Genomic DNA, 14,191 nt, shown 5'->3' with positions numbered 1-14,191 from the left:
TTTTCATTAGTGCAGGGCTGGATTATTAGTAGAGGGCGGGGGCGTGTGTCTGTCTGGCCAGACACATCCCGAATGATCTCGTAGTGCAGCGTTTGTGAAATACGACCCAGGAACAATGTGTTTTGCTGCTCATTTTGTATCAAGTCAGTCTTGTGCCCTTAACTCTCTTTCCTTTAATCTTCCTTTTACTTCTGACTAATTCTATATTTAACTCAATTTCTTCAATAAGAAGCAGGTTTTCCCAGTCTTTCTTGTGCCTCAGCAACTCGGCTCGTTAGCAGAATAATCTATTAAAACCAAGGCTCAAGAGGGCTGATTTAATTTGAGCGATGCCTCGGGGTTGATTTTAGCACGTGGATCACTGGAGCAGGATCCGTTTGAGCTCAGGTGAGCAGCTCAACACTCCCTCTACAGCTCCAGTATTTTTTTGCCGGAGAATGACTCAGTGCATCAGCGACAAAACAAAAGCAGAGACGGCTGCTCAACAGGAGCAAGACAGCCAGTCAGCTTCTGCAACGTCAGCCTATAGCCCACCGGGGCAGCGGAGCCTCAGTGCTGTCATCAGATTTGTTGAATCAACCCAGCAGCTCGGATCGGAGAGGCCAGACGGAGCATGGCAGTGCCTGTGATTTGACAGGGATGACTTGGGAGAGGTGCGGTGGCGGCAACTTTGCTCGATGGAGCCCAGGTTATGGCTTAAGGCATACAATGTTGGTTGGGAGTCTCCCTCTGCCTGCCTGTGGAGATACTTAGACTCTGTTTATGTGTGTTAATGATGGATTGGATGCAGTGGAGCCTTATATCAGCACCGTCAGGAAGCGCCTGGCCCGCTCTGCCTCAGGACTTCAATGAAACGCTGGCTCTGACCACGGCTCTGGGTTACAGTCTGTTAGCCTGTGAGACATGCATGCTAAACTGCTGCTTTGATCCTGTGAGTATGTCCGGCAGGCAGCTGGGCTTTATGGGCCTGGCCCCTGTCAGCTGGTACCAGTGTCTCTGCTATTTGAAGTGTCGCTTCTCCTATGTATCGTGATTTCTTAATATTTTTTTTTACAATTTTGATTTTTTTAATGCCAGAATCGATGTATTTGCTTCATTTGAGTCTTTGCGGAGGTAGAAGGAAGTTACCGCTTTTATTGTTGTAGTCTGAGTAACGTGACGTCATATCCGTTCTGTATCCGTCAGCCAAAACAAACCACAGCGAGCCGATTCGGGAAAATAGAAAACAGCAGAGGGAAAAGCATAGCTAGACATCACGGCTAAAGCTGCATGCTAACTCTGTCACGGACAGGAAATGTTATCGTATTGCAGTTCTGGCCGTCAAGCCGGCCGTCACTCTCATCTCCGTGGTCAAATGGGCTGACTCTACAACTGTAGAGCACCCATGTACTGACATTTATGTTAAATGCATTCAAACTGCCCCGATGGAGCTGACCATGGATGGATAAAGAGAACGGAGCTGATGGGAGAGCTAGAGACCACCTTGGAGAAGTTAGAGGAAGTAGACACGTGGGACTACGTCCAGTTTTCAAAATAAGGTGTTAACAAAGGGAACTGTATATAAAAAATACATCTATGGAAATAAGATTGATTGGATTATATTCACCAGAAGTATAAAACATTACATGTCCCTTATAAATGAAAAAGAAAATAACACTTATTTGTGAGGAAAATGTCTTTATTCTTTGATTCTTTGATTTTTCTATCTGTGCTCTTTGCCTTGCTGCTTTATGTTAGAGTAGCTCTATTTTCCTCTTCCATATTTTTACTGGGGGGTTATGTGAGTTTGTCAGCTTTCTGTTGATTGTAATAATATTTTATATATTGTATTATATTTTACATATTTACTAGTAGACAACAAATTCTTAATGAATTACAAAATTTTAGTTTACTGCCCATTTATACTCGACATATCTTTCCTATCATGAGTCAGAATGTCCTTACAAATAAAGTACAATGAGTTGGTAAATATTTGTTTTTCTTTTTCAACTTTCGATGTGCAGATTTGCATCCGCCAATGTTGACATCTCTGACCAAAACTCTGTGTTGTGTTCACAGGAATCCGCCAAGGTTTCAGACCTCAACCCCAATGCGAAAGCATGGGCCAACCACATGTTTAGCCTGGACCCCAGCGGGAGTGCTCACACCACAACTGCTGCCCTGCAGCCATGGAAGGAAGGCTGCGATAGTTCGGCCGACCCCGGCCCAGAAGGTCAGCCAACGATTTGGGATGCAAAATATGTTGACCACTTCTATACTTAGCGTCTGTTTTTTTTGGCCATTGTAATAAATTAAACTATTAGAGGAGTCAACAAAAGTAATCTAAAACACATAGATGTAAGCAGGATGCACAATTAAAAAGCAGTAGTTAGATTGAACACTAAGATACTTGTAAAAAAAAAAAAGGAAAAAGAAGTTCCCTGCCACTTTTTAATAATTGGCTCTTAATTCGATATTATTACTATCGGCAATGAAAAACGATACAGAGGAAAGTACTAGTAGCAAAAGTGAGTCGAGTCAAGCCGACCCATGCAGTGGAAATGGGGCATTAGAGGTGTACTGGTACAATGTGCGGTGGAGAGTTTTACTGGGAAAGTGGCTGCATGTCTCCGATACTACAAGCAGCATCGTAGCTGCTAAGTTAACGCTCCCGGACGGGTTAACTCATTCACAGCTGGCGCACCGCTGCATGCGAGGCTAGCATCTTGTCGGTTAACGGTTAATAATCGGTTAACGAGGGTCGGTTATCGGTTAAGAAAACTTTTCAAAGTTAGCATCCCTAGCACACACACTCCTACAACACTAGTTTTCCCCCCCGACGTCGGTCACATTCCTGTTTTGCAAGACGGGCTTCACTAGATATAACTTTGCAGTTTTTGTGCTTCCGTGGAGTCTGTGTTGGAGTCTTTCGGTGGAGGCCGGTCGTTTGTCTTTGTCAGCGGATTCCATTTTTAACCGAATGTTAGCTATCCCTGTGACTGCGCTGAAGAGAGTAGGCACACGCAAGCACGCATGGCGTCACATTCGCTGGGACACCGACCCGACTCCTTCACATTAAAAGCAGTCTACAGGCTGATGGAGGAAACACAGAAAGTTGCGGAAGGTCTTGTTTTTTTAGGTTAGGTTACGACCAGGTCCCTTATTTGCAATAAAAAAAACATACAGACCCTTTAATTCTGAAACACTAAACAGAAGACATTTGAAGTTGGTTGGGGTCGGGTGGAGTTGAGGCGTTAAAAGGAGCTGAAGTATTACAATGCAGCCTATTTACTGCTCATCTGCCAACACAATATATCTATAATAATCCAGTAATGTTGGCTCGTTGAAACAACAGTTGGGCTCCACACACGAGCCTCATTTTACTTTGCAGCCCGCCTCTGTCCATTCTTGTCACTTTTCATGCTGCGACGCCTCTTAAATCATTCATACTCAATTTAGTATGAGCTATGAATATTCCAACCACAGTCACCGTTCCCTCCACACAAATGACCGTAATCACTCACTTTAATGTGCCCAGCCGAGTATAGCCACGCAGAGGCAACAAGGATATGGTGGCGAAACAGAAATTATTGATTAGTCTACGTTTAGACTCTGATTGACGTCCCGGCCCGTTTCATTTCTTACGTCTGCGAGGACATTTATGGAAAATTCATTGCATAAGACTGGAGACTCGATATAGTCACATTGTGGCCTTTTTTTCACCACTACAGAGACTTAGTGTTGAGGAAAATAAGTTCCCTTTCCTGATGGTAAATTCACAATAACAGTGGCTGGTTCCTCTTCCTTAACGACTCAATGTCACTATAGCTGTATCTGTAGGAAAGAACAGAACCTGCAAGCGGAGTTTTACTTGTATGTTTTGGTAAATAAAGATCTGAGTGTTGAGTGGTGTTATTAAGGTGACTGCTCAGCACCATCAAGGAGTTATGGACATTTGAAATGGAAGTTACCCTACCACTGCTCTCATGCATGTTACCTTCCTCCATAACATTCATACTAGTTTTCTATTTTTTTTGGATCACCCTTTTTTTCAGTAGTAAACAACCTTCCGAGTCTAGAATTGTGACAATTTTGCTAAATCGTCTTTACAGTTGGGGAAATGTGTGGGACCAAGCCTTACGATTTCATATCAGAGACAGATCTTTATTTCCAGTTTAACCTGTCAGGTGTCATGTTTCCTCGAGGCGTCTCCCTGTTTTCTGACCAGTTTCCTGGTTTAATTTGCTGTGTCCTACTACGAGCTAAACACTTCCTCTACGCCTACCGGCTGTCTTGATTAAATTAAATAAACTGTTTATTCTACAGCACTAATTCAGGCAGTACAACAACCTGATTATGTCATACTATTACTATGTTCTCTCTGAGAAAAACACAGTTTCCAATAACAAATAATTTACAGCCGCTTTCTCTTTGCTTTTTTTTTTTATTGCTGTAAGCTTCTGTTAGTGAAACTCAGCACTTCCTTCCCAAAATGTTTCAGTTAAAGCACTCAAGCAGCTCAAAGGATGTAAATCCTCTCTTTCTTGTTGGACTTTTAATGTGAAATTTTCCCGGGAATTCTTGAGTTTCATTAACAGAATCTTAACAATGATAGAAAAAACAGAGAAATAGAGTAAAATATTAGTTAATAAAAAACTTATTCCTGTTTTTTTTTATTATCTCAGAGCAGCATATTATAGATGATGACATGACTTGGTTTTGTTTTGATGAAATTAGTGCTTCTGAATTTATAATTTAAGATGTTATAATAAAGGTAATCTCACTTGTTCTCAGTGTTTTTTTACCCAACCTTTTATTTGTTTGTGCTGACTCGTCTATTATTTGAGATGCTCACATTATTTGAATACCATCTTATTTAATAGTGATCTAAAAAAGACAAAAGAGTTAGCAAACTGATTGGTCCTTTCATTTTTGTGGGCACTTACTAAAGCAGAAAATAAGAGACGAACATATTTACCAGCATCCCAGGCACTTTGACCTTTTAAAAGTCACCACTTTTAGTTTAAATGGCTGTTGAGATTTGCCATCCTCACACCTTTTAATAATCATTATACCTCCCCTTTTTGATTGTGACAGGCTATGAAGCCAGTGAAGACAAGGCTTTCAAGGAGCCCCTACTAACCGACCCAGATGAGCCTCCACCGGTGCCAGTAATGCTGGCCGAGCCGGCCCCCGTGGCCTCCGTCACCCTGGAGTGCTCCGAGCCAGCCTACACAGAATACCCCGAGCCTGGGCAACCAGGGCGCACAGGTGGGCTGGTTAGTGATTGGTTGTTTGTCAGAGCAGGCTGTGGGCTGGACCCATTGAATAGGTTTTCAATAAAACAAACATAGGAATTCTTTATTTCTCTGTCTATGTGTGGCTGCTGGAATAAAAACAGAATAAAATGTAAAACTCTTATTAATGTTAGAAAGTTTTTAGGCTTTAAAAATGGTGTATTTATGATATTAAAAATGCAACATAGTGATTTGTAGATGTCACAGTGCTGTTGGCTGAGACCGACTGTATCTACTTGTTGTAGTTGGCAGGTGAAGTGAATGATCACAGTTACGGACTCCTGTTGAGTGATGCAAGCACTATTGTCTCTTTATTTTGTTGTGATTGGAGAAAAATGACATCATGTTGTTAAGAGCTGTACTCTTGCCTCGAGTGGCAGAATTTATCAACTTGGAGGCGTCGCAGTGACCGCTTGAGAGCTATTTGTTTTTATGTTTTATTTATCGCAGCATTAAAGTTTAATTGACCAGTACCAGACACTTTTCATGACAAGACATTTATCCTTAAATGCCCTGAAGGGCATGGTTGAATTTTTTGTTGAACTACTAACGAGCCTGCTACATGTTTTGTGTATAAATAAACTACTTTTTAATACAAGTAATCCTTGAAATGTTCTGCATCTGCTCTTCCTCACCCACATCCTGCTTTAAACTCAGTTTATTTATTACCGTCTTAAATTTCACTGGTTTGAGTAATGTTTTGGTCAGGGATTTGTTAAGGTGCTCTTTAATTTACAAAAACATTTCCACCTGTGTGTCAGCAGGCAGTGATCCCCAGCAAGAGAGTCCTCAGGAGGGCTTGAGGGAGCACCTGAAGAAGACCTTGGAGTTCTGTCTTTCCCGGTGAGTTTACCTTGATAGTTTTACATCACAATGAGGTACTGGCCGTATTTTTACACAATAATGAGTAGGTTTGTTTACAGAGAGGTTTCAGCAGATAGGTTTTTGATTCAAAACCAAGACACAGAATGGTGACGTTGGTCGTTCAGGTCCTCTAGATTATAGACTCAATAGTCTGGAGTCATGTTGTGATCAACCATTGTATATAATTAGGAGTTCTTTTCTTATATGACATTTTTTTTTAAAGAAACTCTAAAAAAAAGGTAGCATTTTCTCTACAATGTGACACAGGAAGGAAGCACAAAATATGCTACTAAACCTCTGTTCAGGAATTCCTTTTTAATGTACACCATGCTAAAATCTCACCGGTTTCATCACCAGTGTCACGCTCGGCCACGACATGGACTTTGCAACATCGTTATTACCGTGATAAACACACACACATTTTGGTTTAAGCACACACACCAGAGGGAGATGCAACACCCGATAAACTACGTCATACCCACACATGTCGTCTATGGTTACGTACAGGCTACCGACGTTCTGTTCCGTTGCGCCTTTCGCTTTGCATTTCGGCGCCCATGTTAACGGGTTAGAGCAGTCACACAGCCCGGGTGAGCAGCACGGCTGCAGCCGCTGAACTGCGGTTCGTACGTGTGTGGCGTCCACACAGACAGCGTTGCTGCCAGCCCACAAAGGATCATTTTCACTGTCTATTTCTGCTGAGAACCACGCGCGTCATGTGGGAAAAAATAGGCGACACACGGCAAATCTCTAGATGAGCCGCCCGCAGCCGAGTCACGTTGCTCGCGGCCCACGGCCTCACGGTTAGCTTCAAGCCCTGATTGTACCTGCAGTACTGTAGAAAAACAAGTATCGTCAGGTTTTCAGAATATTGGCATCGACCTGGTACCGAAGTATTTAGTTAAAATCACATCAAAATCAATGTATTAATAATTAGTTCTAGATGTTTTCTGCCACCAATGTGGGACTATGCATTGTTTTTGATACTGATCAAGCATCTCTCTCTCTCTCTCTTTCTCTTTCTCTCTCTCTCTTTCTCTCTCTCTTTCTCTCTCTCCGTCTCTGTGTGTGGGCGTCGGGCGTGGTCTGAATGAAAGCTTTATTTCATACTGTTAAATGCCTCTGTGGTGGTGGTGGTTTAGCTGCTGGTTTGGAGGAAATCAAGGCCTTGCAGACTTTGACTTTTCTTTTTTTTCTTTATCAACTTGGAACAAGTTATCAAATATAGTTTAGCTAGCTTCTCGAAAAACTACAGAAGAAGTAACACAACCTAATTGGCAATGACCAGACCTGAAGGGGAGACTAACGCTAAGAGGTTAAAGAAACCAGAAGGGTTATGAAATACTGGATGAGAAAATATCCGGAGAAAGTGAAACCATGGACACCTACATAACATTTCCTTTGAGAAAAGCACTTAGCTTTCATAAGCCGAGCAGCCAAGTGTGCAACAGCTGTAGACTGAAGTATCTGAGAGGTTCAAGAGTTTCACTTGTGAAGGTAAAACTATAGAACATCTTCCCAGAAATGTCACCAATTTGTGAGAAATGGCAGATTTACTTCATCACTATGCATTTCGCCCTAAGTTACAAGAATTCTTGTTTGCAATATTTTCATTTTCAAGGATTTTTAAAGTCTAAATAAGACCAGATCTACTATTGGTTTTACTGGGCACATCTGAAAACTCTAAAAACCTACACAGCATCATCTCCTGTCTTCTGGCCTCCTTTGTGTAAACTTATTCTCTTATTCTGGAAAGGGAAAGATGTGCTGACTTTTAAATCCTCGACAACAACACTGACTGATACCTGATTTTTCAAATGGAAACATCCACTTAGCGGTTGCAAAAAAGCAGTGATGTAGATTACCCCAGATAGCTAAAGGTTAGGGATAATGTGAGCGCTAACACTAGCTTAGTCAAAGTTAGCTGTGCTAAGTTTGGAAATAGCTGAAAGGGTTAGTTTGGATTTTTTGAAATGGGGTTGTATGTATACTCTTGCGTGTTGAGGTGAAATTACTGCTTTTGTGAATGTAGTCTGGTGGCTTTGAATAGAGCGATATAACGGCTTCAGTTCTCCGTCAGAAAGAGTTGTCTGATGGTGAGGTAAAGCGGCTGTGGACGGGAGCGGCAGAAAAGCATATTTTAGCTACCTAAAAAACATCAATATCAGTTTAAATGTAGGCAATATTCAGACTTTTTTCACAGCTTTACCTCACCATCAGACAGCCCTTTCGGACGGGGAACTGAAGCTGTTATATCGCTGTCTATTATCTCACCAGACTCCATTCATGAAAACAGTAATTTTACCTCAGAACACGGGAGTTGCTGGTCTACCGCTGCATCGATCGGTCAGTTTGTTTGTGTTATTGTGCGACGTTCTGATCTGAACTAACATGGCGACCACAGCAGTACATTGCTTAGCTTCCTGCCGGTACTCCTGTCTGCTTCTCCAAACTGGGAGCACGCCAACCGCCATCTAAGTTACTGTATGTGACGTTAATACACTGACTATAAGGATGTATATAAACTGTACATGTAGCAGCGTCATCATGCAGAAACCTACGTCAGGTCACGTGAGAAAAAGCTTTTTGAGGGACTTGAAGGGAAAACAGCATTTTGAACGTTTGGATATGAATACATGAGGAGCACCACTGGGAAGCTACAGAATGATATAAAAACCTCCAAAAACAAAGCTGCTTGATGTTCATTAGATGTAGAGCGTATTTTAATGTGACACCTCTCAGGTGAGGACACTCTGTAGCTGGTAATCAGAGAAGTGCAGTCAACTTTATCTGTGTAAATAAAGGTTTAATTTCACCGTCGCTCGAGGTGCCATCTGAGCTGACTTCCTCTGCCTCTTCTGTTTCTCTCAGGGAGAATCTGGCCAGTGACATGTACCTCATCTCCCAGATGGACAGCGACCAATATGTGCCAATTGTGACGGTGGCCAACCTGGACCACGTCAAGAAGCTCAGCACTGATGTGGAGCTGATCGTGGACATTTTACGATGTGAGTAAAATTGTTGTTGTGTCTTATTATCCACTTTACGATTTCACTGGCCAACTAGAATCTTGGGAGTGAAGCAGGAGTTTAATGATGGTTGCTTACCTGCTTTAGGAGGCTGTAAGACAAGACAAAATTACCAAGCACGGTGCATTTTATCAGCATGTGGTCGGGGTTGATTTCCCAGGAGAGGCTGTTAAAGTGCATTCAGCAGAGTCTTACCTGCTTGTGTTTGATTTATACACAGACTTAATTTACTACTTAAATTAATCCTGTCTGGCTTGAAGCTGCTCTCCTGTTTTATGGCTCAGTGTCAAGATTTTATGTATGAAATTGGATGAGGTACTGTAAACAAACTAACTTTATTCGTGCTGCTGTTAGGCCTCATGTATTATTGTAGTATTAAGTCTTTTTTTTGAGGCAACTAGGTTAACTCTCGCTAACAATTTGCCATGTTATGATTTAAGCATATTTTTTACGCTAAATGCAGTACCTGTGAGGGTTTCTGGACAATATTTGTCATTGTTTTGTGTTAATTGATTTTCAATAATAAATATATACATACATTTGCATAAAGCAGCATATTTGCCTACTCCCATGTTGATAAGAGTATTAAATACGTGACAAATTTCCTTTAGGATATATTTTGAACAGATACAAAATGTGTGATTAATTTGCGATTAACCCTCTGAGACCCACAATAGACCCATTTTTTTAGGGTGGTACAGGGGGTCTTTAGGGGGAGATAGCAGGTCAACAGTAGATGTCACATAGAAGTGGTGTACATCATCTGAAAACTGGAAACCTGAAGATTAATTTGAGATGCTGCTCAGTGTCAAGTTGTTCTAGTCCTACATAAGAAATAAATATGAATTAATTCATTCATTAATTAAAATAAATTGTAATAGTGTATAATATTTAGTGGTAAATTCAACCATTTTTTTACCACTTGAGAATTGATCAAAATGATCAATAATCCCTCCAAAATACGACATTACGACACCAAGACCTTGAGGAACACCATAGAAAAAGCCATGCTGCGATTTGGGATCAAAAACTTTTGACATTTGCAGATTTCTGCAATTGGATGGCGAGCACTTCCGTATAAACATCATTACACTTGAATACAGTTGGAATCATTGGATCCACAAGAGTCTCAGCTTTACAGTGATACCCAATTTATGTAATTCTAAGACTGTTTAGGGACCCCAGTATGCAGAAATATTCAAATAGACCATTTTAGAATAGGTGAAAATAACACATTTATACTGCATTCAAAAAACTTTTTATAATTTTTGAAATCAAAGTCTGTGAAAGCCTCATTCTGTCTTTGTAATCTCCAGCTCTGCCACTGGTCCAAGTGGATGAGAAGGGGGAGAAGGTGCGACCCAATCAGAACCGCTGCATCGTGATCCTCCGAGAGGTTCCTGAGAGCACGCCCATCGAGGTCAGTGGATGTTGCATGGTGTCTCGCTCACTCTGGCAACAACAATATAGTCCTCCTTTACAGAGACGTTTGTCAGTGATCTCCAGCATTGAGTCAACAAAGACTACATGTTTGATTATTCAGTTCATACACACTTTCACAGAATCTGCTCACATCCTAAATACAAGCTTAACGTATGCACATTGAAGGTACCAAACATGCCTGGATTCACATTTCTTGGTAGGTCTTTTATTTAAAGTCTTTAAAAACAATTCAAATATAGTCTATTCTCATTTGGTTATTTAGTTTTTTAAATGCCTCAAATTGTTATTTTTTATTAATCCAGAGATTAAAAAGAAAATGTAACCAAGACAAAAAAAATGAAACCACATTGCGAATGCATTATTGATATAGTTAATATCAGTACTTTGCACAATCCTAGGTCTTGGTGATGCAGAACACCATCTGTGTAATAGAATCAGTTGAATAAACCATGACAGCAGGGTGGTGTGGTGACCAGGGAGCCCATCCTGCATTCATACATCCAATTTCTCACCTGTTGTTCCCTACACCGGGTCAGGATTTTAATATGGAGACGCACTCCATCCCCTTTTTCCACTAATGCAGCTGCCGCACACTACGGTGCAGATTTTAGGAGGTTTAATGTTACTCTGAAGCCTTTTTCCTGAACCAGTCGAGCAGTAGAATATTTGCAGAAGGTTTATAATATCAGTAACTTATCTGCCTCGGCGTGACAAAACATTTTCAGTTAAGCCGACTGAAGAGGGTTATTATCACAGCAGTACATTTTACACTTCCAACAGTGTGTCCAATAATCCTTAATCGCATACAACAATTAATGCTGCATAAATCAAGCGCCTCCTAGACTAACTGCTAGATATGCACCGTCAATCAGCAGCCGCCTGAAGCCGGCCCGTTTTCAACAGTCTCATATTCATATATCTGTTGTTTTTTTTGCCACACACACACACACACACACACACACACACACACACACACACACACACACACACACACACACACACACACACACGCACACACACACGCGCAGCTACCACATGATCATCATGTAAAACATCATTGTAAAACGCACTTCATTCAAACTCGACAGAAACAAGATAAAACTCATCAAAACTGTCTTGGTCAGTCTTTCCACTGTTTCAACTATCACCAACTCTGGTTGCTTTCTACAGAAGCTTGGCTTCGTTAGTTTTAAGTATGTATTATTATAACCTGCTCGGAGCTAGTGTTAGGAAGTTAAACAGCTCATAGTTCCCTCTCTATGATTTATTTTATATTACTGTGAAAACATCTCCTTTAAACAACTGGATTTATTCAAGTTTCTCTCCAAAAACTACATTTTACGAGATTACATTTGAACACATTATGATAAAATTACAATTTACCTTTGCTTAATGCTCATTTTTTACTGAGCACAGATTGAATGTACCATAATGTAACCCAATGGAACATCCATTAACGTTTGCTATTAGGTGCTTTATTTACATGGGAGAAGTTTGCTTTCAGGGATTTAGGACTTATGAGGAAAAGATCGTGGTTCGGGTTAAAATAAATCCGTTCTGGCAGAAAGTCCTGAAGGCATATTTCTCCTGTGTGCGGACTGTGCTGCCCACCGGCTGCTAACAGCTAACGTTAACTAGCTCTCCTTCTGCCGGTTTCAACACAAATATGTTGTTCACATAGTATCTTCACGCTATGGGTGCATTAGAAAATAGTCACTCCGAGCGCCAGAGCACACTCTGGCACAAACTGGACCGCTGGTAAATTCGGAGCGCTGTTGGAATGTAACGTTACCGTTCAGTTATTCAGAGCACCTCGCTCTCGGAGCGGAGGATCATACTCTGGGCATTCGAACGAAAGCATTAACGCCGATCTCCGATCACATATTTTTACTGAATATCGGGGACATCACTAATAAAGATCACATTTATTTTTTACTAGCCAGATCGGACAACTGCATGAGGCATTCCACTTGCCCGAACACAGAGTTTACTTGCCCCGGGGCAAGCATTAATGTCGAGCCCTGCTCCTCCTGCTCTACTTCACTGTCCTCCTCCATGTCTGCCCAAATCACGTTACCTTGTGAGGCAGCTGGATTCGCGAGATCATGTGATAATCGCGAAAATAGCCACCGCGGTGGAAACGGTATTGCCTACCGGTGGACACATTTCTAGCGTTGCGCGGTATATCCTGTGATATCGCCCTACCCTAATGCGGAATAAGGCCTAATTCGAAATATCCTAACTGAATATACTGTTTTCATGACTCATATCAAATTTGTAATATTGTTATATTTGGAATAATAGTGTAATATTAGTGTGCATGTAAATGTAGTGATGAGGTACCAATCAATGGAGGAAACCTATTTTTGTTGTTATTTAATCTTTTTTATTTATTGTGCATCACCAGCAGTACAAGCACATACTTAAATTTATCAGCCACATAAAGTATTCAGAGCCAACTAAATTATTTACAGGAGGACTCAGACATGATAATTGACCTTACAGCTTTCTTGCAAACAAATTCAAGTTCACGGAGCACCCCAGCTCCAACTATACTCTGGTGTTAATTTACCAGGCATATTGTGTTTTGGGTTCTCATTTTTCTTTTGTTTTTAGTCATTTTAGTCCAATGTTTATTGAGTGTGGCAATCGAGTATGTCTGTTTTAAAAGAGACGGGAACAACAGTCAGTTTTGGGGGGGTGTTTTCAAGTTAAACAAGCCTGAAGTCTGCACATATTGGACCTGAAAAAGATTCAAATGATGGTTTATGTCACAGAATTTCTCAGTTCCTAAATGTTGCACTAGCTTTAATGTTTTAACGCACCATAAATTAAGTCAATTAGATCATCTGCTTTCACACAGAAGGAAAACGTGTAATGTTTTTCTTAAGGTGGAAATATTTTGGATGCCGAGTAAACACCAACTTGTTGACATCTGTTTTAGGTCAAACTAATAGATGAGACACAGTTTTCCTGTATGACTCGAAGCTTGATTGGTTTGGTTTAACTTTTATTTCCTGGTGCAAAGCTGTTATATTCGGGAAAGGTTGTTTTTTAGTGCGTCACTGTGAAAACAACTGAAGGTGATAACTTCCTTTCCTGTTTTGTTTTGCAGGAGGTCGAGGCTCTTTTTAAAGGGGACAACTTACCCAAGTTCATCAACTGTGAATTTGCCTACAACGACAACTGGTTCATCACCTTTGAATCAGAAGCAGATGCACAGCAGGTAACAACAGTGACAAGATACTCTATTTTATTTTATTTAACTGTTATTTATTATTCTTTCATTGACCTGTAGCTGTAGCCAGAGAGCAGCATGTCAAACAGGTGATGAGCTGGGTGGGAGGAGTCCCTGAGAATAGTTGTGGACCTACTGAGGCAGCGGGAGCTGGAGGTCTCTTCCAGGGAGGACAAAATTGACCTAACACCGTGTTGTTCACTTTCTCTTGATAAAGGCATATCAATATCTCCGTGAGGAGGTGAAGACCTTCCAAGGGAAGCCTATTAAGGTGAGTTACATTACATTATTGTACAGAAAAACATCATGTGTACCAACAAATACTGACCCAACAACCAAAA

At 41.0% G+C, this 14,191-nt stretch overlaps 1 protein-coding gene across 4 annotated transcripts in view; it reads left to right on the top strand.

Moving 5' to 3' along the window:
- LOC141776453 (la-related protein 4B-like) overlaps nt 1-14,191 on the top strand; it is a 48,257-nt gene that overhangs the window by 17,799 nt on the left and 16,267 nt on the right. For 2 of the 4 annotated variants that reach the window (XM_074650068.1, XM_074650070.1), the window contains exons 3-9: nt 2,059-2,212; nt 5,077-5,250; nt 6,038-6,119; nt 9,012-9,148; nt 10,486-10,589; nt 13,728-13,838; nt 14,068-14,121. In XM_074650068.1, coding sequence (XP_074506169.1) covers nt 2,059-2,212; nt 5,077-5,250; nt 6,038-6,119; nt 9,012-9,148; nt 10,486-10,589; nt 13,728-13,838; nt 14,068-14,121 — 816 coding nt within the window. The remainder of the gene's footprint in view (nt 1-2,058; nt 2,213-5,076; nt 5,251-6,037; nt 6,120-9,011; nt 9,149-10,485; nt 10,590-13,727; nt 13,839-14,067; nt 14,122-14,191) is intronic. The other 2 variants (XM_074650069.1, XM_074650071.1) reach the window with 1 other exon arrangement.

The sequence above is a fragment of the Sebastes fasciatus genome, chromosome 11 (genome assembly GCF_043250625.1).
Source record: "Sebastes fasciatus isolate fSebFas1 chromosome 11, fSebFas1.pri, whole genome shotgun sequence".
NCBI classification, from domain to species: domain Eukaryota; kingdom Metazoa; phylum Chordata; class Actinopteri; order Perciformes; family Sebastidae; genus Sebastes; species Sebastes fasciatus.
The sequence above is the reverse complement of the archived record's forward strand: the minus strand, read 5'-3'. Positions and strand labels throughout refer to the sequence as shown.